The 27,795-nt window shown below is 39.7% G+C and overlaps 1 protein-coding gene across 1 annotated transcript in view; it reads left to right on the forward strand.

The window, feature by feature from the left end:
* snd1 (staphylococcal nuclease and tudor domain containing 1) overlaps nt 1–27,795 on the forward strand; it is a 919,733-nt gene that overhangs the window by 834,427 nt on the left and 57,511 nt on the right. The window contains exons 20-22 of the mRNA XM_072241822.1: nt 1,085–1,154; nt 11,317–11,430; nt 21,553–21,756. Coding sequence (XP_072097923.1) covers nt 1,085–1,154; nt 11,317–11,430; nt 21,553–21,756 — 388 coding nt within the window. The remainder of the gene's footprint in view (nt 1–1,084; nt 1,155–11,316; nt 11,431–21,552; nt 21,757–27,795) is intronic.

Genomic DNA, 27,795 nt, shown 5'->3' on the forward strand with positions numbered 1-27,795 from the left:
AAAGAATTACTCATCATCCCTGCTGACAAGACATACAACTATAGATCTTTTTCTGTGTTAACTTGCTACATTGCTACAATTGGTAAGGTCCTACTTGTGACAGTGCCTTGCACAGTATAATTTCTTTGTGGTCAAGGGTGGGTGCAGAATAAGACTTGCCTATGAAATGGCAAGAAAAGTATTGGCAGTTGGCTCAGCAGATTTCTTCTGGAAGGACTGTTCTTTGAAGGATATTGAATATCAGAGACTGTTAATGATTAAAGATTGAAGATTAGCTTTATTTGTCACATGTACATCAAAGCATCAAAACATACAGAGAAATGTGTTGTTGGCATCAATGACCAATACAGTCCAAATATATGCTGGGGGCAGCCTGCAGGTATTGCCATGTTTCCAGTGACATCATAGCGTGTCCACAACTTACTAACCTTTATTAATCCATGTATCTTTGGAATCTAGGAGGAAACCCATATAATCACAGGGAGAGCAAGACACATTCTGTACAGTTACATAGAGTGGCGGGAATTCAATCCCGATCACTGACGCTGTAGAATATATTGAGCTCAGATTCTAACATATCGTAGTATCCTGCAGACCTATTAAGTTCCCAAGTTTGTTAGCTTCTCTACTAAAAGGTGCCTTAAGTTTTTGCACCCTAATCCAGCATATCCATGCCCTGCCCCTGATATCAACAATTGCTAACCCAACCAACATATCTGTCATTTGAAGTCCCTTCCTTTGTCTGTGGTGCAAGATGACAGACACAACTGTGGATCTCTGAGTCATCTCATTACATATGAATATTATGAAAATATAATTTCAGACAAGAATAAATGTAAATTGGAAAGAGCTGCTGAGAAGCTTGGTTAATGGAAAATCGTAGCAACATTATAAAAGCAGCTTCATCAATGCCAGATAACATCATTTAAACAGTAACCACCCTTGTGTCTCCTGTACTTATGTCATGCATGTCAGCAGGGACTGAATGCAGAGGCCAGTTCACAGCAGCTAGCCTTGCTGTAAACTGTTCCCAGATCAACTAATTGTGCATCTCGCTAATCTTGCTGTTATGTTTCCAAAACAGGTACAGAGCCCGGGTGGAAAAGGTTGAATCACCTGCCAAAGTCCACATCTTCTACATTGACTATGGCAACGTAAGTAGCTGAAGTCTGTTAGTGTTTTTGTTCAGCACTTTTCTGTTAACCATTTTATTTGAAGCCTCATCTTTCATTCACCCCACAAGCAGAAACAATTCCTCAACATCTGAGCTGACAAACCTTAAAAAATCTCAATCAGTGTGAAATGCTCACTGCAAGAAAAAAATATCCAGAATAAATCACAAAAGAGAAAGGGGAAATAGAAATTCTCTTGATCCTGCTGCTGTTACTGGCTTTTTATTTCTTTTATAATGTAATGAGGATAATTGTAATATGATATTTAATGTCCATGTTGCATCTTCCATTATTGTTCCTTAACTTTAAATTTTAAATTCAATGTTTGCATTTTTCATCTGTGATTCTCTTAATAGGCACCGTTGAACTTAAAAGGATTTTCCTATCGATTGAATGTAGCCTTAACCCAGTCATATATAATACTGTGTTAGTCATTCCCTTCCAAAGAGGCAAGAACACATTGCATTTCAGCAGCTTTTTGTAGAAAACTGATTGAATATTCATGTTCAGTGTATTTCACCGAGTTCAAATTATATGCAGTCTCTGCAGTTAGAAGCAACCATCTCTGGGAATAGCAAACATGTTAGCTCATTCCTTTTTTAAATTGCTTTAAGTAATTACTGGAACAAGCGTATTGTCTGCTAGAAACCTGACATTTACAGCACTCCCAGGAATTTTAGGCAGCACTGAGATTATAAAGCGGAGAGGGGTGGTTCATCTTGCACTACGAGCATCATGTGGAATGTTTCTCCATGACGGTTTGTTTCCTCCTAATGATTTGACATGGAGAATGCCTATTTCCCCTTGCTCTTTCCATTGTTTTATAAGGGGAGATAAGTACCTCCATTCTATTTTGCACCAAGCAATACATTTTTGAGAAAATTGACTTGAAATTTCTAAACACAGTGAAATACTAAGAGCCTCATTTTAGCAGAAATCCATCTTTCTTCCTGACTTCTGTCACAAGTGACAAGTAGATATGACTTGCTAAGATTTTTAGTTATCATTGATCAGCCATAATATAAACAGCATACTCAGAAATAATTTAATATTATACAGTGCTATTTCCTAAAGCTTTACACATGAAGAATTCAGATAATGTATGCTCTTTAGGTGAAATGGAACTGAAGGGCATGTTCTCATGGAAACAGGGCAGATGGAGAAGAGTTGACAGACAGCATTTGAACAAATAATGGCATCAACAATGTACTGGCATAAATATGCCAGTAGGGAGTCTAGGGAAATTTTTCCAGTGGCTGGACTTTAACCTAACATAAATGAGAACAGTCATGGCAGTTCGAGGATTGCCATCATTATCCCAGGACATCTGTGCTGCTGAATGATACGCATACAACTAAACTATATTCTGATGCCCTTGCAAGCTATAGCAGAGTCTTGACAATATTCAGTTTAGGATTGGCAAGTACAAGATAATTTTCATATCCTGGTAAGAATCAGATAATGATCCATCTCGAAGGAAAGCCTGGCCATTTTTCTTTTAATCAAAATCAGAATTCAGGTTTAATAACACTGGCATACAGTATGTGATGAAATGCATTGTTTTGTGGCAGCAGTACAAAGCAATACATAATAAAATAAACTATAAATTACAATGTATGTATTTAAAAATTAAATAGGTTGTGCAAAAGAAGGGAGAAAGAATAGTGAGGCAGTATTCATGGGTTCATTGTTCATTCAGATATCTGATGACGAAGGGGAAGAAGCTGTTCCTAAATCACTGATTGTGTGTCTTCAGGCTTCTGTACCACCTCCTTAATGGTAACAGTAGAAAGAGAGCATGTCCTGAGTGAAGAGGATTCTTAATGGTGGATGCAGTTTTCTTCAGGCATCGCCTTTTGAAGGTTTTGACAACTGACTGCAGTAACATCACAGACTATTCATAACTTGAGCAGTACTGTGGGGGAATGGGGGAAGTGGTCACTATTTTACAAGCATCTATTAAATCAATATCATCAATATCATTTGTTATACAATAAGTGTAGACTAGAGTATATGCAATCTTTGATGAATGTCTCATGACCTGATCCTTTAAGTCCATCCATCATGTTACAAGGCTTAAATTAGAAATGAGATCAGATTCTAACTTGTAGACAGGTTTTCTTCAGCAGCAACAATCCTGAAAGATTTCACCTTTTCAGCATCAAATATATTGAGTGGTATATATTGAACATAAATAAGAAAGACCTGTTGACGGAGGCATTTTTTGGCAAAATTGTAAAAGTCCATTCTGTGATCACTTATCATGCAGCTAGAGCTCTGCTGTGGTTGTACTCTTCGTGACCACAAAATGGACCATTATAATTTTGTCAAAAGTGCCTCTTTTGACAGGGCTTTCTTTCCTATAATCTCCACCACGGAATTGTTCAAGAATAGGTATCTGAGTAGCCAGGGCATCAAAGGTTATGGTGAGAAGGTGGGAGAGTGGGACTAAATGGGAGAATGGATCAGCTCATGATGGAATGGTGGAGCAGACTCAATGGGCGGAATGGCCGACTTCTGCTCCTTTGTCTTATGGTCTAAGAGTACTGCCTTGGGAACATAGAATCATCTTAATTTGAACCTCAGAATCAGAATCAGGTTTATTATCACTGGCATATGTTGTGAAATTTCTTAACTTTAGCAGCAGCAGTTCAATGCAATACATAAAATAGAAGAAATAATAATAAATAAGTAAACTTGTCGGCATTTCTGTCACTGTTGGAGTGCCTTCAGCTCAAGGACTGTAGCAGTTCAAATAGGTCCATCTCTACCATACCATGTGAACTAGAGATGGCAACAAATAAGGCCTTACTGTTATCTCCAAAATTAATTTTTCACACAATGCCTGGGCAAAAAGAAAATAGCTCTGGCTGTGCACTTAATCTCTCATAAGCCAGCTTGAGTGAAGAAAGGAACCAAAAGTTATTCTCAGAGATCTGTATGCACAGTATATTGATTTTTTTCCCCCTCTACCACTCTAAAACGTTCAAAACCTTGCAGATGGCTTATAAATCTTTCCACATGATAAACTAAACATGCAGCAACAGAGTTGTGACTTAGAGCTGATTGGAGCTGTGTCCTTTCACCAGCATAGAAACCACGGCACAGAAACAAGCCTTTTGGCCCTTCTTGGCTGTGCCAAACCATTTTCTGCCTAGTCCCACTGACCTGCACACGGACCATATCCCCCCATACACCTCCCATCCATGTATCTGTCCAATTTATTCTTAAATGTTAAAAAAGAACCCGCATTTACCACCTCGTCTGGCAGCTCATTCCATACTCCCACCACTCTCTGTGTGAAGAAGCCCCCCCTAATGTTCCCTTTAAACTTTTCCCCCCTCACCCTTAACCCATATCCTCTGGTTTTTTTCTCCCCTTGCCTCAGTGGAAAAAGCCTGCTTGCATTCACTCTATCTATACCCATCATAATTTTATATACCTCTATCAAATCTCCCCTCATTCTTCTACGCTCCAGGGAATAAAGTCCTAACCTATTCAACCTTTCTCTGTAACTGAGTTTCTCAAGTCCCGGCAACATCCTTGTAAACCTTCTCTGCACTCTTTCAACCTTATTTATATCCTTCCTGTAATTTGGTTAGCAAATTTGAATACAATACTCCAGATTTGGCCTCACCAATGCCTTATACAACCTCATCATAACATTCCAGCTCTTATACTCAATACTTTGATTAATAAAGGCCAATGTACCAAGCGCTCTCTTTACAACCCTATCTACCTGTGATGCTACTTTTAGGGAATTTTGTATCTGTATTCCCAGATCCCTCTGTTCCACTGCACTCCTCAGTGCCTTACCATTAACCCTGTATGTTCTACCTTAGTTTGTCCTTCCAACGTGCAATACCTCACACTTGTCTGTATTAAACTCCATCTGCCATTTTTCAGCCCATTTTTCCAGCTGGTCCAAGTCCCTCTGCAGGCTCTGAAAACCTTCCTCACTGTCTACTACACCTCCAATCTTTGTATCATCAGCAAATCTGTGATTTCGTCTTCCTCCTGTCATTTGTAGCTGATATGCACTTTCATTCTGAATGACTGTGCCTTTATGTTTCAATGTTGTCTCTAATTGTTTCCAAATTTGCTATTATTAGTCAAAGTCACAAGGATGATGAGGATATGGGATGAAAATTGTAGAGAAACTATCAAGGAATTTTGTTGAAATATGCAATGTGGTAACAAATTATGGAGCCTTGCATCTTAAATATAGTTTTGTTAAATATAAAATATCTGTATAAATATAGATTATCTTAAATATAGAATAGGCACAATGGGCTGGATAGCTATCTTCTGTGGTGTATACTGTAATAATGGTAATAACTTATTTATAGACCACTTTTCATACAAACAATGTAGGTCTAAGTGCTTTACAATGGAATAAATTGCAAACATAAAAATAATATAAGAATATCCTAAATAATAATACTTTAATATTTCCACAACCACAATAAATAGACCATATCAAGGTCTTGGGGAAGATTGCACAAGAACATTTGTTATAATTCTACTTGTGTATACTATTCCCCAACCATTGTGCAAATGCTAAAGTTGATGAAGAGATTTAATACATTTTGAACAGAGTTTAGGAAGCTCTCAGTTGTGTTCCTCTTCAAAGTATTGGAGCAAAGCTGATTCTCAAAGATCTGAAATTGTACAATTCTTTGCACTGATATTTTAGTCTATTGACAGGAAAAGGTGCCACTTAAAGAAAACCTATAGCAATAGTAGTGGAATAAATAAGAACTAAGCACACATGGTAAGTGTGGTATCCAGCTGATGCTGCAGAATAGAAACTGAGGACGGGCTGCACTTTTAGAGAAGCTACCTTTCAATTTGTGTTAAACTGAAACCTCTGAGGTTTTCCTTTCACTTATCCCTCATAATTGCAAGAAGTAAAAAATATCAGAAAGATAGAGAAGTCAGAAATTATGCTGGCAACATTGAATCTGAAGCCCCAGTCCAGAACAGATATTTGGTCATTTGTGAAACCCTATGTGCAAAATAACTGCCACATTTTCCACATTAGAACATTAACACTTCACAAACTTTACTGTGTTTTGGGTTCATGGAAGTCACTATGTAAATACAAGCTACTGTTTGCTATCACCATCTATTCAGCCTGATTTGCTAGCTGGCACACCATTTTTACTGCAGCTGGCTCCAGACTCAGGTGCTAGGGATACCCAGGCATTTGATCCAGTTGCCATCTGTTTCGCATGGCAAAGATTGAATGCTTTCAAGACTCTTGGCAGTAATCTCCTGCTCCATGCACTTAGTCCTCTGCCCAAAAAAAAATGGTTTTCTTAAGGCAAGCAATTAGTGATATGTCTTCAGGTTGCTCTGTAGCAACTGTTGGGAGTCTTGCATCAGTGCCCGATGCACAGATTGCCTCTGCTTTGACAAATCTTCTCTATAGCTCTCAAGTGGTTCCATGTTGCAGCAAAGGAAACCCTCTTCAGCTCTGGGGTCTCTGCACACAGCTTTCTGAATTTACGTCAAATGGAAGGGGCTGTCACTCATCCAGGTTCAGAAGTCGAAATGTGACTAGATGGAGTTCTTTTTAAGCTTACTCATTTCTGTTTTTTGTTAGTTTGAAGCTGGGCACCATGTGTTGAAGTGGCAGCCCACTTTTCTTTTATGTGATAAATTTAATGGGTCTTTAAATATATTTTGCTTATGTCATTTAAATGAGATTTGGGAGACAATTGAGTTCTTCCTCAGCCATGAATTGCTGTTAACCTGCTCCCATTCCTTGCAATAAGTGCTGGTTTCAACTTGTATCACTTGCCCTCATCAATTTGTATCTCACCTGCTGAGAAACTGAGAGAAGCAAAGCCAGGAATGGGCAAAGAATTAGATTGTAATTAGCAGTAATGCTGAATAACGTTTCCTTCATACTGACAGTCCATGAGAGGCTTTCTTTTAAACTGAATCTTTTTCCTAATTACTGTTTTGCTTACATGCTTACTAAGTTTGCATTTTGTTCACATTGTCCAAACATCTCTTAGCTTTTGAACATTGCTGATTTTCAGAAGGCACAATTTTGAGGCATGAAAATGAAAGGAAGTTGAGTGTGATACATTTTGGCCATTGATGTATCAAAAGCTTTAGGACCTGATTTTCTGTTGGTTCACGCTCCTTTTTTACGATCAAAGTTCAAAGTACAGAGAAAATTTACAAGATTGGTGCCTGGTCTGGAGGACTTGAGTTATAAGGAAAGTTTTTGATAGGTTAGGACTGTATTCCTTGGAATACAGAAGATTGAGAGGAGATTTGATAGAGGTATACAAAATTATGAAGGGTTTAGACAGGGTAAATGTAAGCAGGCTTTTTCCACTGAGATTGGGTGAGACTACAATCAGAGGTCATGGGTTAAGGGCGAAAGGTGAAAAGTTTAAGGGGAAATGAGGAAAAGTGTCTTCACTCAGGGGATCTTGAGAGTGTGGAATGAACCACCGACACAAGTAGTGCTTGTGAGCTCAATTTCAACATTTAAGGGAAGTTTGGATAGGTACATAGATGGTAGGGTATGAAGGGCTATGGTCTGGTACAGGTTGATGGAAGTAAGCAGTTTAAATGTTTTCAGCATGTACTAGTTGGGCTGAGGGGCCTGTTTCTGTGCTGTACTTCTCCATGACTGTATGACTCATATTTATTATCAAAGCATGTATACATTATACAATCTTGAGATTTGTCTCCTTACAGGCAGCCATAAACTTTCCATCTGTGCTGGGATAAGCGTCAAGCTAGAAACTCAGCCTCATAAAGAACAGCCAAATGCTACAGAAATGGCAAAAAAAAATGTTGCCTGAGGGTGTGAAAAGGAGCAACAGCAAAATATGACTTTCAAATCACTGAGTAGTCCCATTTGAGCTGGCCAGTAGCGTGACAGCAGTGGGGAAAAATCAGAGAGTGGGAATAGTGTACAAAAGGAATTAAGTGTCCGATAGGTGAAAGAAAAGCAAAGATTTTGATGAAGAAATCTTGATTTTGATAACCTAATTAGTAAATGCCATAGAGTTATTTCTGTTGTTAACTGGCAAATTAATCTGTCAGGTTTCAAGCACTATATAGTGTTTCAAAATAAAATGAAAGAAATGCAATTTCAAATTCTGGAGCAGTACAGCTGTCACTAACATCAGCATTAACTAAACTGCAAAGGAAGCAGAAAGAGGAGAGCAGCATTTTGTTCAGGCAGTTGTGCAGACTGAAGCCACATTGAATCACCAGATGGATCTCTTGGTAAGTTGTTTTGCAGGAGAGCCCCTGCGGCGACAACTCTGCCACATGCTCACCAGCTCTACAGCAAGTACTTCCAAGAGGTTTTTGAAAATGATTTGTAATGTCTTTCTAGCAAGGTGATTAATTATTATCAAAAACATTGCCCTTGATGAAAGCCCTGAGATACTTGAAGATATAATCTTCAGTAATTTTTTTTGTATTCTGTGATTAAATGTTGGGGGGGGGAACGGAAGGAAGGAATACTTTAACGACCAGCAGAAAAAAATTTCAAGTGTACAATTTCCTCTCTATAGCAACAGCTTGAGGAACACCTTTCAGGATATTAACAAATTTTGCATTCATGTGGCCACAGAAGCTATAATTTGAAGTTCATGGTTTGAATTGCAGCTATCATGATTTTAGAGCCATGTACCTAGAAGACCCCTTCCATTTGTTAGACGTGGTGGTAAGGAACAGCCCTAATTGCTTCTGTTAATAGGGTAGAGGATTTTATTATTAATCCTGGAGCGTTATACAAACAATTATCATTAATTTTTCATTTTAAGTAAGCATTTTATAAGACAAACATCAATTAATCTTATTTTAATAATCCAATATTAATTTGAATGTACATGAGTTGTTACTTCAACTTTGTTGTGTTTGTAAAATATGTAGGTATATGCATCTTACTGACTTCACTAACAGAATTTTAATGGACACTGACAGGAAACAAAATTAATCTCTGAAATGAATAAAAATGAAATGCCAAAAAACAGGAGTTCTAGCCTCAGATTTCTAATGATTAGATTAGTAGGTGGTATTCAAAGGCAATGTCTTTGATGCTGCAGAGACTGCAGGAGAGCTCATGGTATAGTTGCTGATCTCAGGAAGAGAGCATCTGAACCTCAATCCTCCTTTCAATTTCCCAAAATTTGTGGTTTTGCAGAAACTGTCTTTGAACCACAAATGTCAGTTTTAATACAGAATTTAATCCAAAGGCAATCTCACTTCAAATAGTTTTCTGAAACTTCTTTGTTCGTTCTCTATTTGGGATACTTCTAATTTATTCAGTGGTTCTAACTAAGCTAAGAATCCTTTTAACGCTAACTCAGATTAAAATGTTCTAACAGTATCTTGATATTTGATCGGTGGTTGAATGCAGCCTGATTTCCGTTTCCTGATTATATCATTTATAACACCCTCTCCTCACTGACAATCGACACTGTAATGTAACGTTTAGCACAACACTACTACAGCCTGGGAGCATCAGAGTTCAGTTCTAGCACTGTCTGTAAAGAGTGTCTGTACCTGCTCCCCGTGGAATGTGAGAGTTTTTCCCAGGTGCTCTGATTTCCTCCCACAGTCCAAAGGCATATTGGGTCGGTTAATTGGTCATTGTAAATTGTACTATGACTAGGTTAGGGTTCAATTGGGGTTCATGGGGTTTAGAAAGATAGAAAACCAACAGCACAATACAGGCCCTTCGGCCCACAATGCTGTGCCAAGCATGTACTTACTTTAGAAATTACCTAGGGTTACCCATAGCCCTCTATTTTTCTAAGCTCCATGTACCTATCCACGAGTCTCTTAAGAGACCCTGCTGTATCTGCCTCCACCACCGTCACCGACAGCCCGTTCCACGCACTCACCTAATTCTACTCTCTCAACCCTAATGCGTGGGTTTGCTGCGGCAGTGTAGTTCAAAGGGCAAGAAGGGCCTAATCCACGCTATCACTGAATAAAACAAACACAGGTGTACTTCAAAGTTGTGTGTTTAGCCCACTGCTCTATTCTGTATTCACTACTGTGTGGCTAAGCACAGCTCAAATGCCATTTATAAATTTGCAGATGACACCACAGTTATTGGTAAAATCTCAGATGGTAATGAGGACGCAGACGAGAATGAGATAGGCCAACAGGTTGAGTGGTGTTGCAACAGCAACTTCGCACTCAATATCAGCAAGAATAAGGAATTGACTGTGGACTTCAGAAAGGGGAAGTCAAGATTGCATGCACCAGTCAGTCCTCTTTGAGGGGCCAGCATTTATATAGCACCTGGCCCTCTTGGAGGGCTTACACCATGATCCAATTAAATACTCACCCTTAAAGAGGAAAGATGATGGGAGGAGGAACGGAAGGCTTGGAGCATCTAGAAATATGTGTTATATGATCTTAAAGGCATTACTGTTGAAAGACTGTTGATAAATAATACTTCAGTTACGTTTAAAAGTTGTTACAACATTTAAATGTATACACTACTCTTAAAACTGTTAAACGTTGTCTCGAATGGGCTTACAACCAACCGCCTTAATAAACTTCTCCCTGCCCAACATTAGACCAAATCATGTTTAAACATCATCCCAGAGTTGCTGACCTATATTGGCTCCATCCAAGAACAGATCTGCTTGTGTAGAAGAGAAATATTTCCCCGTCCATACAGGCAAATCTATCTCTCAATTGGCCCTTTCTATGAGGTAAAAATCTCTTCGTTACCAAGGGGGAAATCTTTAGAATGCAGGAAGATAATGGATGATATGGCCAATCGGGCAGAAAAATGCCAAATAGCATTTAATCCAAAAGAGTACTGAGAACCCTCTGCATATTCTGATTCTAGTTTCTTGTGCATCCTTGATTTCTCTCACAGTGTTATTGGTGGCTATAACTTTTTGCTGCTCAATCACAAAGCTATAGAACTTCCTCCTCAGAACTCTGTTTCTTCAATTCTATTTTCAAGATACTGAGTAAAATCAACCTCATCGCCCAAATTTGCGTCCTAATGTGCATCCCAGTGTCAAATTTTGTCTAATAAAGCTCCTGTGAACACTATATTGAAGGTGCTATATAAACAAGCTGTTGTTGTATTCACTTCAGTGTGAAATGTGCTAATTGTTGTTCTTTCCTGCAGAGAGAGAATGTGGCATCTACACGTCTAGGTGTTTTGCCACCTGCGTTCAGCACAAGGGTCCTGCCACCTCAGGCCACAGAATATTCATTTGCATATATTCAGGTGCCACAGGATGTAAGTAAAACTGCAAAAGAATAACTCTTTTCAACATGTACAAGATTTATATTTTCATATTTCATGATGTGTACATTTTACGATTGCTATAATCCCACGATAGAGGTGTAGAATAAATCACAGCCACCTTCTTCTTAAGCCCATCAGCTCTACTAGGACATAGGCCACCAACAGTAGCTTGCCAGAGTTCTCTGTTCTGGGCCAGTCCTTTAGTCTTTCAAGGTGTCTTTCGAAGATCCTTCCTCTCCCAAGGGGCCCTTGGAGCTTCTGTTGGCATTGCTGCAAAGCTGTATTTTTACAGGATGGGATCACTCACCCCATGCCCAACCCTCCTCCTTTCGCAGCTGGGTTTGGGGCTGTCCATGCAGAGTTAAATCCACAGCCTGACGTTACATAATAATTACTGGTTGATCTGTATAAATTATCAATGTTAGTACTGTTACTCTGTAAAGAATATAAATTTAAATATCCTTTAGTGTTGTAAAATAAGCTGGTTATCTGATATTCTTAACCATAACTTCGTATTGCTCTCAACACTCATGATTAGTATTAATACCCATTATCTTCAACATAGGCAAAGAAAAGTTTTAAAGATTGTTGTTGGAGTTGAAATTGAAACAAAATGCTGAGAATATTGAGAAGGTCAGGTACGATCTGTTGAAAGAGAAACAGTTAAAGTTTCAGATTGAAAAACCCTTGTTGAGTGTTTCCAACATTTTCTATTTCTGTTTTAGACTTCTAGCCGCTACATTTCTTTAGGTTTTCGTTGTGAGTCTTTGTTCAAATGATGAATATTTAGTTACACCTTAGGCAAAGGTTCCAATGAACTTTCCACGTACAGTGAGAGAAAACTGTATTTACCTGTGTCATATTCAACATCTTTCACTCAACCAGAAACACATTAATTAAATCACTAATAGGATCAGAGGAAATTTACGACCTAGATGAAGGCCATTTGGCCTACTGTATCTGTACTAGTTGACAAAGGAGCTACTCACTTGAAACTTACCTTTATATATAAGGCCCATAAGTCTGAAGATCATAGCTCCTCAAGTACGCATCCTAGTTCTGTTTAAGTGTGATGATTGTTCCAACCTCCATCATCCTTTTGGGCTGTCTCTGGGTGAAATGGGTTTTTCCCCACCTCCGCACTAATCCTTCTATGAACTATTATAAATCTGTCTTTTAGGGTAAGGGGTTTTTGACTCTCTGCTCTGGATCTAGGTCCTTTCTGTTGACTTTTTCTAAGCCCCATAATTTTATACACCTCAACTAAGCCATACCTCAACCTTTACCATTTGAAAATAGCCCTGACTCACCCAACCTTTCCTCAAAACTACGATTTTGCTGTCCTATCAAACTTCCCTGTACCCTCTCTGCTCCAAGTGTATCTTTCCTACAATACGATGACTAGAACTGTATTCAGTATTCAACTATGGTCTATTCTTATATACACTCAGTGGCCACTTTATTACGTACAGGAGTGGGTTCTGGTGTGGTCTTCTGCTGTTGTAGACCATCCACTTCAGAGTTCAACTTGTGCATTCAGAGAAGCTCTTATGCACACCACTATTGTCATGCATGGTTATTTGAGTTACTGTCGCCTTCCTGTCAGTTTGAATCAATCTGGCTATTCTCTTAACCAACAATTTCTTTCCCATAGAGCAGCTGCTCATTGGATTTTTTTTTTTTTGTTTTCAGACCATTCCCTGTAAATTCTAGATACCGTTGTGCTTGAAACCACCTCGTTTGGTATCAACAATCATTCCATGGTCAAAGTCACTTAGATCACATTTCTTCTCAATTCTACTGTTTGGTCTGAACAGTAATTGAACCCCTTAACTACGCCTGCATGCTTTTAAGGTTCTAAGGTTCAAAGGTTCATTTATTATGAAAGTATACAACTCTGAAATTCTTCTTCTCCAGATAGCCACAAAACCAAGAAGGAAAAGAATGGCGACATGATCATCAATCCTCCCTCCAAATCCCTCTCCCCCACACAATAAAAAACGAACAAATATGAAACAGGACCATTGATCCCCCACCAAATCCTCCACCTCCTCTCAAAAAAAGAGAAAAATTGAGTGAAAAGCACAGAATATACACTGAGTTGCTGCCACATGATTAGCTGATGAGATATTTGCTTTAATGAACAGCTCAAGAGGTGTACCTAATACAGGTGCCACTGAGTATATGTTTCCAGAATGATATTCTACCCTTTGCTAAAACAAAACATCCTGTTTGCCCTTTCAATAGTTTTATTAACCTGCCCTGTCACCTTTAAGGATCTGTGAGGTTCAGGTCTCAAATTGTCCACATCAATCAATATCCTCCTTTCTTTGTGTAATTCCCTTGCTCTTTGGAATCTCTGCAAATTCATTACTTCCCACTGTGCTAGATTTAATTTCATTTGCCATTTTCTGCCCAAATGGCGACCACCCATATATTCCTGCAGACTAAAGATTTCCTCCCCAGTGACAACAGCCTTGAAAATTTTCCTCTTTTTTTTTCAAAGATGTGTTCAATACTGCAAGATACTTTTGTTTTTTTGAACAATAGCCATTTCTTCCATTGTCTTCCAGTATTCATTTCTTCTGTTGTGCACCAAATCTTGATTAATTCTAGAAACTAGGGTAGAGGAAGCTTTAATCTTCTGTTTGATTCTGATGGGAGAACAGAGCTTCTTGTGCTAACATCTCTTGACGTAAACCAACGAGGAATCACTGGAAGTGGGCAGTTAATTGGAACTAGATACTGGTTCCATTATCAAATCAACATTATTAATTTTTTTTGTTTAAAAAAGGACTTTCTCTTTTTTAATTCATTTATGGAATGTGACCACCACTGATAAGGTCAGCAATTATTGCCCATCCTATTATCTTAGAGCAGAGAAGCCAGGTTCTTTCAAAATGCTGCATTCCTGTGAAGTATAAATAGCAGTGAGGAAACATATTACTTTCAAATCCACCTGCTTACTTTCCCTTATCAACGCTGGCCTTTACTTTCACCATTTTTTGCTGTTGGTAATTAGATACTGTCACACATCAGGCTATAAAAATCTCCAGATTGTAAAAGGAAAATAAATTCCAATTCCACTCTAGGACACAAGAAAAGAAGGACTATATGGAGGGCATAGTGTGAATGGTCATGTTTTCAACAATATGGTGATGAGGGAAGAGTGTTTTTGAATGCCATATTTGGAAGTCAGTATTTTGAAATTGTGTTGTAAATTATTAGGCTTCTAGCTACTGGGGAATATCATTGTATCTTCAAAGCGACACTTATCAACTGTCCTACAGCATGCTCATTGTACTAAAGAGCATTTGGTTCCCTAGCAACCTTCAGTTGATTCCATTAGACTCTCTTTTATAATTTGCAAGTATAATGAATGTGTACCTCCTGAGGGACTTACTAATTTATATATTTAATTGAAGTCATAACAGTAAATAGTTAATTAAAGTAGGTTCATTTGGTTTAAGTCATTTCTTTTCTCCCCTGCCTTTCTTCTTGGGAAAGATTGGGTTGCAGAAATTGAATTAGGAGCCACATCTTACAGTCTGTAGAAATGCTTCTAACTTATTGAATTTAGAGCTTCTTTCCTCAACTTCTTCCCACATATACAAGGCACAGTGTTGAGAGTTAAAGGCGTTCTCACTGAATAGGTGGGTGTTAAAAATATTTCTGAGAATCTCAGTTTCAATTTGAGACATTTTGCTTTTCCACCATCTTTTATAAGCACTGACTTGCCAATGCTTCCCAGCTGGGTGCCAGCCAGCCCTCTGATCCAGTTTGCCATTTTAAATGTAGGAATCTAGATAATGATTGCAGGTTATTTGATAATGAGATTCACCTCAGCTGAATGTTACACTGTGCTCTTATAATGTTCAGCCTCATTCACACTGCCGTAGCTTTCTCTTTAAGTCATTTAGAGAGGGGAAACTGAATGTCCATTCCTCTACGGACGACATTCTGGGTGGTATCCACATATTAGACAGTCATTCACACAGAAACAGGCTAACTTGTCCATGCCATCTAAGATGTGCATTTGAGCTAGTCCCATTTGCCTGCATTTAGCCAATATCCCTTTAGCCCTTTTCTATCCATGGACCTGTCCAATTACCTTTTAATCATTGTAACTGTACCTGCCTCTACAGCTTCATTCCATGTACCATCCACCCTCTGCATGGAAAAGTTGCCCCTTAAGTCCTTTCCCCTCTAACTTAAATCTAAGTCCTTTAGTTTTAGACTCTCCTATTCTGAGGGGGAAAATGTCTTCATGAGCTTATATACTTCTCTAAGGTCACTTCTCATCCTCCTTTGCTCAAGGGAAGAAGGTCCCAGCTAATCCAGCCTGCCCTTATAAATTACTCCTCCAGTCTCAGTAACATCCTCATGAATTTTCTCTGCATCCCTTCCAGCTTAGTAACATTCTTCGTATAGGTGAGTGACCAAAACTGCACACGCTACTCCCAAGTGTTGGAGTACGTACCAATGACTTGTAGAATTGTGACATGACATTCCACATCCCGTACTCATTGGAGACGCAAGTGTGGAAATCTGAAGCAACACATACCAAGACAGATCGGGCAGCATCCGTGGAAAAGATCGGTCGACGTTTCGGGCCGGAACCCTTCATCAGGACTCACGACGTGTCCTGACGAAGGGTTCCGGCCTGAAACGTCGACCGATCTTTTCCACGGATGCTGCCTGACCTGCTGAGTTCCTCCAGCGTGTTGTGAGTGTTGCTTTGACCCCAGCAGCTGCAGATTATTTTGTGTTTACATACAAAGACGTCAGCCCGAAACCTTGACCACCTGTTTCCCTCCATAAGGTGCTGCCCAACCTGCTCAGTTTCTCCAACTCATTGCCCTGCCTGAGGAAGGCAAGCATGACAAATGGATTCTTCACCACCCTGTCCACTGGTGTCACCACTTTTAGGGATGTGATCAGCTGTGAAGTATAGAATTAACTAAAACCTGATCTATGGCCATTAATTTTGTATAAAGTTGGTGCTATTACCTTTCGCAAGTAAGTGGTTGAATTCAGAATGAAATCCAAATGCTGGGAATCCAAAATAAAAACAGATAATACTGTTTTCTGAAGGACAGGCAGCATCTGTGGAAGGAGATATAAGATTCAGGATCCTTTGTCAGAACTGAAAAAGAGAAAAAAAAGCAAGTTAGTTTTCAGTAGGACAGGGAGGGAGGGATGAGTAGAGTGAAGAGAAATCTCTGATGAGACCATGTGTGTTAACAGAGACAACTGTTAGCACATTTGTTTAACACCAACACATTTGTAATGTGTTATAATTGCAAGGCTGTGGGATATACCCTACAGGCTACACTATACAAATATATTGCCCCCCTGTGGAGTGTTTCCAATATTTTTTTAAAGTTGAATTCTGAGATTTGTTTCCAGAAAGTGAAACATTTTGTTCCAGTGAAAGAATTCATTTACCATTTACAAGTGCTTTAGAAAATCTGTGCAATACTTTTGAAGTATGGACACAATTTAATGGCTTGGTGCAAATCAAGTTGCTTATTTTCCTCTCACTGTCTGAAAAGAGCTTTTGATTGGGCCATCAGAATTTTTGCAGTGCTCCAACACTGAAACTTCTATTTCTCTGCCTCTGCCTTCTCAGTAATGAATCAAACCACCCCCCCACCCCATCCTCACTCCAACCCTTCAAGACACTTTATCAAATTAAGGACTCTAAATGTGATATCACCAATGCCTCATAAAGCATTGACATTACTTTATATCCTTACTTTTATATTTTAGTCCTCTCAAAATGAATACCTACATGAATCAGCCATGATGGAATGGAGGAGCAGACATGATGGGCTGAATGGCCTAATTGTGCTCCTATATCTTATGACCTTACTTACCAACAAATCAAACTGCAAGTTAAAATTTAGGGAATCATGCATAAGGACACCCAAGTTCTTTTGCACCTCTGTTTTCTGAATTTGCTCCATTTAGAAAATAAGTCTGCATTTTTATTCCTTCTACCATATACTTCCCTACACTGTATTTGGTCTGCCACCTTTTTGCTCATTCTCCTGATCTGTCCTTCTACAAACTCCCTGCTTCCTCACCATTAATTGCCCCTCTACGTTTTGTCATATAATGCGCAAACCTGGCATCAAAGCTATCAATTCTATCATCCAAATCCAAATCATTGACATTTAACGTGAAAAGAAGTAGTCCCAATACCAACCCCTACGGAACACCACTTCTCACTAGCAGCCAACCAAAATAGGCCTCCTTTATTCCGATTCTTTGCCTCCTTTTAATTAGCCAATCTTCGATCCATGCTAACATTTTTCTTGTAATACCCTGGGCTGAAAATCAAAGTAAACAACATCAACAGATTTCAAATTCTACTGGATTTCCCTTTAAGTACTGACTTTGGCCAATTATATCCTGTGCCTTTAAGTACCCCAAACCTCATTCTTAATAATGCAGTCCAACATCTTACCAACCACTGATGTCAGGCCTATAATTTCCTGTCTTGAGTGACATTTGCAATTTTCTAGTCCTCCAGAACTATTCCAGAATCTGGTGATTCTTGAAAGATCACTACTGATGCCTCCACAATCTCCTCAGCTACCTCTTTCAAAACTAAGAGGTGCAGTCCATCTGGTCCTGGTAACTTATCTACCTTCAGACATTACAAATTCCCAAGCATATTCTCCTTAGTGATAGTGATTACACTCACTTCTGCCTCTTGATGCTCTCAAATGTCTGGCATTCTGATAGCGTCTTCCACAGTGAAGACTGACGCAAAATACTTACTGATTTGGCCATCATTTCTTTATCCCCCATTATTATCTCTCCAGCATAATTTTCTAGCAGTCCAATATCCACTTCCGTCTCTCTTTCAGTTTTTATATATCTGAAAAATCTTTTGGTATCCTCTTATAAATTATGAGCTAGCTTACCTTCATTTTTCATCTTTTAACTCTTCATTGCTTTTTTAGTTGCCTTCTGTTGGTTTTTAAAAGCTTCCCAATCCTCCAGTTTCCCGCTATTCTTTGCGACATTATATACACTCTCTTTTGTTTTAATGCAGTCTTTGACCTCCCTTATCAAACACAGTTGTGTCTTCCTCCCTTTAGAAAACTACAACTACTTTGGGATGAATCTATCCATCCAATTTTCTCACAGGAACTCCAGCCATTGCTATTTTCATCATCTCTGCTAGTTCTCCCTTGCAATCAACTTTGGCCAATTCCTTTCTCATGCCTCTGTAGTTCCCTTTACTCTGATAGGTTTTCTATCTCAAACAGCAGGGTGAATTCTATCATATTAGGATCACTATCTCCAAAGCATTACTTTACCTTAAACTCTGATTTGAACAGACCAAAACTAGTTTGAACCAGTTCAGGACAGGTCTGTGTTGTCCCTTAATCTTTTAGTTAGTTGTATATTGACAGAGCCACACCTCAGTACTAAAACTGAAGGGGTATATTTGGGGTACAGATGCAAGTACCATGGATTCTAGTTAATTGGGGCACATTGTGATCAGTACATTTATGGCCTAAGTGGCTGCCCCATTTAGCCAAAGTTAAAATAGTTAACAAACTACTGTTTAATTGAATAACAAATTATGTATTTAAATGAAATACAAAACAAAATAGAACACTACTAATACCACTACTTGACTATAATGCTGTGTATTAGTTCCTAATAATTATTGATGGAGGAATTCATCTAGTGTGTGTTGCCATGTTCTTCAGATTGATTGTAAATGAACATAATCAGCACAGAAACTTAGAGCAGATAATGAACTGCCTTCATACCTTCCTGCCTGAGGTAGTGTCGTAATCCAATAATAAATTACCTGGCAAAAAATGATCAAACATCACTGCTTTTTGAATCGGCATCTTTTGGATAACACAAGCACGTACAACTGATAGCATTTAAAAACTGTTCGCTCTAAGCATGGTGTCGTTTCTAAGCACAGTGGTGTTTCTAATGACCACACAAGTGTACACGACTGATGCTAGTTAGAAACTGTTCAGTAACATTCTCCAGTTCCAATTAAATGGCATAGTATCCCAAATAAATGAAGGAAATCAAATTGAATTGAATTGACTTTATCCCAGCTATTTTCTTGATTAGTTTTTTGTTCTTTAAGAGTTGTCCCAAATAAGGGGCTGTCCTGTTAAACTGATGGTCCAATTAACTGGAATCCATTACTGTTGTTTGTCTGTCTTTGTTGTGTTTCTTTGATTCTACTGTGGATGCCTGCAAGAAAATGAATTTTTGGGTAGTGGAGGCAATATGGACTTTGGTAATAAATTTACTTTGAACTTACCATAAACGTCTGAACTGCTGAGAATGAATATTTTCAGGTTTCTTTGCTTTTATCTCAAATACTCAATAGCTGCAGTTTCTTGTTTTTGGAAAACAGAGCATGAGTCAGACTTGTTATTTCAATGTCATTTCCTAACTCTAAAGCTATTTAGTTGTAAGTAGTTCCTGTGGGTATTGTGATAGACCGATCCTACCACTGTTCACCCTCTTTCAACACTGTGCAAATAACATGTCTCAGTGGCAGTCTCTGGGGACTATGTCAATGTCAGCTAATCGATAAGACCTTGACTTAACATCCCATCCTCATCTATCAAAAGTGCAGGACCTTTTCAGATCTGTTCCATTTGCAAATTGGGACCTGCATCCACAATTGTAGGAATAGTGGCAGCTGAGGTAAACTGATGGTTCAGACCATGAATTACTTAGAATTTTCACGTACAGTACTTCCCTTGGAGAACAGTGTGAAGTAGCAGGAATGTTTGCAAACTGATAATTGGAAAAGAAAGGACTTTCATTTCTGTGCTGACTTTTGAGATCCTTTTGTTCCAGACAAGGAAATGCAGTCACTATTGCAATGTAGGAAATTTCCATAACGCTCATGGGAACAGCAACATGATTCTGATCATACATCCCATTTCAAAAATGTAGAATAAGTGAAAATTATGGGTGGTATTGGGTTGAACTTGGCCCATACTTCAATGTCTTCCCCTCCCCCCACCCATCCCTGCACTAGTTCTTTTGCAATATTAACTTTTTGCATTTATTTGGCTCCCAATAATCTCTCCATGGCTCTGCTGTGGACCACAAGAGACAAGTACACCTTAGGCAATGCAAGTTGAGGCTCCTTCTCTTGATCACCTTGACCTTTTCACTGTTCCATATACACGTGTCTCTGACAATAAGTGGTATTTAAAAATAGTGGGATTACTTTAAGATATAGATTTATTCCAAAGCACCCTAACTTACTGTTGATTAGTTTAAATACAAATAATTCCAGTAAATTAAAGAAAAGATGAGTTCAGGTGGTTTAATAATAGTTGGTGACTTCCATGTTGACAGTATCTCCACTCTACAGTGAGTTGCTGCAGAATTTCAGAAATTTTGCACTAGAACTGGCTATTAATTTTTCAGGATGTGTCAGCTGTTTTCTCGTCATGATCTAGCCCATTGTCCGAAACACCAGGACTAACTCTCTTGCTTGTCTTTAAGTATCAGAGATCTTTTACATTCACATGAGGGAACAGTTCAGACCTCAGCTTAACATCTCAAACATCCTCAGCACTGTAGCTGAATATCAGTGTAAAATCTGATGCTCAAATTTCTGGAGCGGCTCTTGAAAATATATCCTACTGATTTGGAGGTTGCAGACTAAACCACAATTGACAGTGGAAAATGCGACAAGAAAGGTGGAACTAGATATGATTAATATACATGTGGATTTTGCCATTGAGTGCAAAGTGCATCATGTACAAATGTTTGTAGTTGAGGATAAGAAAGAAGCATTTATAAATCTTTGGGAATTTCACAGTGCAACACATCAATGACCCTTCTCTGGCTATTAACCATCTTTAACTATCTGGTAGGAACATTGATCTTGTAAGGGTCCTTATTACAACCTATCTGATCTCTAGCAGTCATCTCATACCGATTAGGCACAAATACCATAAGGGTATTTAATGCTAGAACTTGGAACCAGATTCCTCTCTCCATCGCAGAGACTGGAAAACAATTACTCCTGATGAGTTCCCTGACCAGTTACAACCTACTGCTAATAAACAAATATGGTCTTTTATCCTTCAGGAAGATGCTAGAGCGGATGCAATTGACAGTGTCGTCAGAGACATTCAAAACACTCAGTGCCTGCTGAACGTTGAATTTGGGGGACCCACTTGCTCATACGTCACGCTGCAGTTTTCCGATACGAAGGACGATGTAGGTCTCGGACTAGTCAAGGAGGGGCTTGTGATGGTGGATGTACGTAAAGAGAAACACTTGCAGAAGGTGGTAAGTGATGTGCTCCTTCAAGCGACGTAAAGCACTACTGATACATTTTATAACAATAAATACAGCAAGAATACAGGACATTAAACTCTTTGGAGTTTAAGAGAAAGGAGTGAATCTGTGGAATACAAGTTATATGATCATGAATTTTCAGGTTGGAGGAGTGGGCACAATAGCATTACAACAACTTTCTACTGTATATTACAGCAATGGCTAGACTTCAAAATTATTTCATTGGCTGCAAAGTTCTTTAGGATGTACATAGGCCAAGTAAGGTGCTTAGTGAATGTCTTTTTTAAGCAGGTGAGGCATATTGATACATAAAGAGAGAAAATATTGGAAAGCATTCAGCAGGTCAGACAGCATATGTGGAGACAGAAACAAAGTAAACATTTCAGCTTCGTGACTTTCACCAATATTTTCATCAACCTGGAATATTGATTCTGTTTTGCAGGCACAACCTGATATGTTAATACACTTCCAGCATTTTCTGTATTTTTTTTTCTGATTTTAAGCATCTTTACCTTGTTCCTTTTGGATCTCTATCCTGATTCAGCCTTGATTCTTAGCACTGACCCAAAACCAAACCTTGTGAGAGGAGACTTTCTTTATAGTATTGCAGCAGTGGGGGAACAGGTGACAGCTGATGGGAACATACCAGTTGAATTAAAGCAAAATGTTATATGTCAGCAGATACCTACAAGGGAATGTTTTGTAATGTCTATCCTCTGCTTCCTAATGGCTTGGTCCTTTAAATTTGTTTGCTGCCAACTAGCTTGATGTATGAGTCTCTGTAGTAATTGGGAATTGCGCCTGTCATGTGTTTGCAATTTTAGAGCAGCTCAGATGCATTGTGTGAAAGGATGGGGGAAGCACATTCAATGGTAACTCAATAAGGGAATTGGAAAACATACAAAGTATCCCTCTATCCCTGGATATTCATGTGTCTAACAGTCTCTTAAATACTGCTATTGTATCTGGAAGCACGTGGAGTCTTTGGAAAGGGTGCAGAAGTGCTTTATCAGGATGTTGCCTGGATTAGAGGGTATGAGCTGTGAGAAGGTGGACAAGTTGGGCTGTTTTGTTAGAGTGTCGGAGGCTGAGGAGAGACCAAATAGAGGTGTAGTGTGACACTATTGCAGCTCGTGGCATTGGAGTTCAGAGTTCAATTTGATTGTCCTTTGAAAAAATGTTTGGTTTGTATATTCTTCCTGTATCCGCGTGGGTTTCCTCCGGGTATCCAGTTTCCCCTCTCAGTCTAAAGAGGTACTGTAGGTTAATCGGTCATTATAAATTGTCTTGTGATTAGGCTAAGGGTTAAATCAGTGGGTTACTGGGTGGCATGGCTCAATGCGCCAGAAGGGCCTGCTCCATGCTGTGTCTCTAAATAAATAAACATGCAAAACATGGACAGAGTAAACAGTCATTATTTTTCTCCTTGGATGTCAAGTACCAGAGGACATGCACTTAAGGTGAGAGGGGTCCTGGATCAGGCTTCCAAGGGTAGTAGTGAAAGCAGATACAATATTGGTATTGGAGGTTGTTAGAGTGGCACATGAATATGCAGAGAATGGAGGGATATGGATCATGTACAGGCAGAAGGGAACTGGCATCGTGTTCGACACAGACTGTGCCTGTGCTGTATTGTCCTGTGTTCTGTATTTTTAAATTATGCTGTAAATATTGACAATTCCTACACAATACAGAATATGTTTTGTTGAGTTAGATGATCTTTCCTGCCTAATAAAGCTGTTACTCAATAGGATTCCTTTCAAAAAGTAAGAATTCTATTGGAGTTATCCCAGCAGTGTTATCTAGCCCAAAGCCAGTGCTTTGAGAGTTGCCAAGCACTGTCTCCCAGAAACAGTTTCAGTGGCTGCCTTGAACAACAATGAAAACTTGCCATGATTCTTGTGTTCTGATTCCTGCCTGGGGCCACATGAGCCCATAGCATTTTAGCATAGTAACAGACAAAACAAGATTGCACATGCAAAATATTATACCGTTGCTTCAGCACCACAGTATAAATGAGCTTAAACATTCAGCAGCCAAGAGAACATTTTTTATATAGTATGTGTTTGCATTCCAGACTTGTTTTTATGAACTGTTGAGTGTTCAGTTTATTAGCATCTTTCATTAGTGGTGCAGAATTACAGCTATACTAGTACAATACGCTGACTTGGACCAACTGCTTCAGTCCCTCTCCTATGCAAGTATTGCCAGATTCTAATGACCTTTTCCCAGCCTGCCTGCATATTCCGCTATTCCTCACATATGTAATCCTATGCATTGATATAAAACGCATCCGTTAGTCTCGTGAGACCATGGATTTGCACTTTGGAAGGTTTCCAGGGCGCAGGCCTGGGCAAGGTTGTATGGAAGACCGGCAGTTGCCCATGCTGCAAGTCTCCCCTCTCCACACCACCAATGTTGTCCAAGGGAAGGGCGCTAGGGCCAATACAGCTTGGCACCAGTGTCATCGCAGAGCGCCATCCCCTTCTTGCAATTCCTCCGTCTCGGCCGCATCTGCTCTCAGGATGAGGCTTTTCATTCTAGGACGAGGGAGATGTCTTCCTTTTTTAAAGAAAGGGGCTTCCCTTCCTCCACTATCAACTCTGCTCTTAAACGCATCTCCCTCATTTCACGTACATCTGCTCTCACTCCATCCTCCCGCCACCCCACTAGGAATAGGGTTCCCCTGGTCCTCACCTACCACCCCACCAGCCTCCAGGTCCAACATATTATTCTCCATAACTTCTGCCACCTCCAACGGGATCCCACCACTAAGCACATCTTTCCCTCCTCCCCCCCCCCCCGCATTCCGCAGGGATCGCTCCCTTCGCAACTCCCTTGTCCATTCATCCCCCCCATCCCTCCCCACTGATCTCCCTCCTGGCACTTATCCGTGTAAGCGGAACAAGTGCTACACATGCCCTTACACTTCCTCCCTTACCACCATTCAGGGCCCCAAACAGTCCTTCCAGGTGAGGCAACGCTTCACCTGTGAGTCGGCTGGGGTGATATACTGCGTCCGGTGCTCCCGATGTGGCCTTTTATATATTGGCGAGACCCAACGCAGACTGGGAGACCGCTTTGCTGAACATCTATGCTCTGTCTGCCAGAGAAAGCAGGATCTCCCAGTGGCCACACATTTTAATTCCACATCCCATTCCCATTCTGACATGTCTATCCACGGCCTCCTCTACTGTAAAGATGAAGCCACACTCAGGTTGGAGGAACAACACCTTATATTCCGTCTGGGTAGCCTCCAACCTGATGGCATGAACATCGACTTCTCTAACTTCCGCTAATGCCCCACCTCCCCCTCGTATCCCATCTGTTACTTATTTTTATACACACATTCTTTCTCTCACTCTCCTTTTTCTCCCTCTGTCCCTCTGAATATACCCCTTGCCCATCCTCTGGGTCCCCCCCACCCCTGTCTTTCTTCCCGGACGTCCTGTCCCATGATCCTCTCGTATCCCTTTTGCCTATCACCTGTCCAGCTCTTGGCTCCATCCCTCCCCCTCCTGTCTTCTCCTATCATTTTGGATCTCCCCCTTCCCCTCCAACTTTCAAATCCCTTACTCACTCTTCCTTCAGTTAGTCCTGACGAAGGGTCTCGGCCTGAAACGTCGACTGCACCTCTTCCTAGAGATGCTGCCTGGCCTGCTGCGTTCACCAGCAACTTTTATGTGTGTTATTATCCAGCCACGTTGTTCTTTGCCTTCCTCTTCCTTTCTTTCCCTCCATCTTGCCATATAGCAAGTCCGACAAGATGTTATCTCTCTGAGTAATGTGTCCACAATAAGCAACTTTTAACTTCTTAATCTTCTCCAGCAATATCCATGGTCTATCAACTTCAGACAAAACCCTCTCATTTGAAACTTTCTCTACCCAGCTGATCTTCAACATTTGTCAATAGCACCACATTTCAAAAGCATTAATTTGTTTCATGTCATCCTTCTTCAGTGTCCATGTTTCTGATCCATACCTCAGCACTGACCATTCGTAACACTCGAGGAAGCGGATTCTACTTTGGATGTCTACCTTCTGATTGCATAGTAGATCTTTTAGCTTCATGAACTGGGTCTTAGCCATGCCTATTCTCCTTCTGATCTCAACTTCACACCTCCTGTCCTCTGTCAGACAACTGCCAAGATATTCAAACTTTCACACCTGTTCAATGTCTTGTCCATTCATTTGTAACGATAGCACCATGAATGAGTCTTTAGTGTTTGTTTTGCTTACCACCATCAATTTTGTTTTCTTAGGGTTGAATTTAAGTCCGTAGTCTAGGCTTTTCTCATTTACTTTATTCAGCATAATTTGCAGTTCGCATTCGCTGTCAGCTAACGATGCGGTGTTGTCCACATACCTGATGTTATCCACCTTCCGGCCTCCGACTGGAATAACTGTCTCCTGATGGTCGTATTCCCAAAAGATCTATTCTCCATAGAGGTTGAACAAATCCAGCGATCCAACACAGCCTTGCCTTATGCCTCGTTTAATACATGCCCATGGTGATAGCTCATTTTCTACCCTGACCGCCGCTTTCTGTTTCCAATACAAGTTCCTTATTATCTGCACATTCTCCCATCCCAGATCGTACTTGTTCAGCACCTCTATTACTTTCTCATGTCTTACTTTATCAAAAGCCTTTTCATAGTCAATAAAGCATAAGTAGATGGTCTTTTGTGCCTCAATGCATCTCTCCATGATGTTTCTCATTGCAAATATTCCTTCCCTTGTTCCTGAGCCATTACGAAAACCAAGCTGCATTTCTCCAATCTCTTCGTTGATTGTACGTTTCATTTTGCTGAACACTATTTTCAACAGTAGCTTGATGCAGTGAGACATTATGCTTATCATCCTGTGTTCGTTACATTTTATCGTCCTTGGCTTTTTTGGTAAGGCGATAAATACCGAATTGAGAAAGTCTTCCGGAAGATTTCCTGTCATATAACTGTTGTTTAATATCGCTAAAAGGTTCGTTTTTCCCCTTGGACCAAGTGATTTCAGAATTTCAGTGGAAATCTTATCTTCACCGGCCACCTTTCGGACTTTTAGACTCCGAATTGCACTTTCCATCTCTGACATCAATATTTTAGGTTGATTAGTCATTTGATTTCATTCTGGTAAATCCTCATTCTTGCTATCTTCAAATAATTCCGAGATGTATGCAACCCATCTGTCCATGATCTCTTCTTTTTCATAGCATGGATTACCACTACCGTCTTCGATACACCCAGCTGTTGGCACGGTCCTCTTTAATTTCGTCATATCCTTTACCTTTTGGTGAAGGCCTCTATAATCATAACTTCATTCATACTGCCCAATTTCTTCACACTGTTCATTCATCCAATTCTCTTTTGCTTCCTTGCATTTTCTTTGAATCAAGTGATGTAGGGCTTTGTATCGTTCATTATCCCGATGTTTTACCTTTCTTTTTCCTTCAGTTAACTTTCTCAACTCATCGGTGAACCAAGGGTTTTATGTCTTTTGCTCTTTCTCTGAAAACCCAAAGTCTTTTCTGCAACTTTTATCACTGTTGTTTTAAACTCTTCCCAGATGTTCTCTACTGCCATGTTGCTACCCTCGTTATCTAAGACTGAAAATCTATTCTCCATTTTGACCAAATATTCGATCTTTTTTGCTTCATCCATAATGAGTAAATCAAAGTCTGTCTTATTTGATGGTTTGGCCTTTCTCATCTTCTTCAAATGCACACTCATGTCCAATACCACAGGGTTGTGATCTGTATAACAGTCAGCACCAGGGTACGTTTTCACCTGCTTCACTCCATTCCTGAACCTATTGGGTACTAAAATATAGTCAATTTGGTTTTTTTCTGAACTATCAGGACTGGTCCACGTGTACAGTCTCCGTTTTGGCAGACTACCAGGTGCTCGCAATCATTAATTTGTTAGTCTTTGCAAATTCAACCAGTCTTTCTCCTCAGTCGTTTCTTTCCCCAAGCCGGAAGGGTCCTACAGTCAAAACTTCTCTTGCGCTGCTAACTTTAGCATTAAAATCACCAAG

The sequence above is a fragment of the Mobula birostris genome, chromosome 23 (genome assembly GCF_030028105.1).
Source record: "Mobula birostris isolate sMobBir1 chromosome 23, sMobBir1.hap1, whole genome shotgun sequence".
NCBI lineage: Eukaryota > Metazoa > Chordata > Chondrichthyes > Myliobatiformes > Myliobatidae > Mobula > Mobula birostris.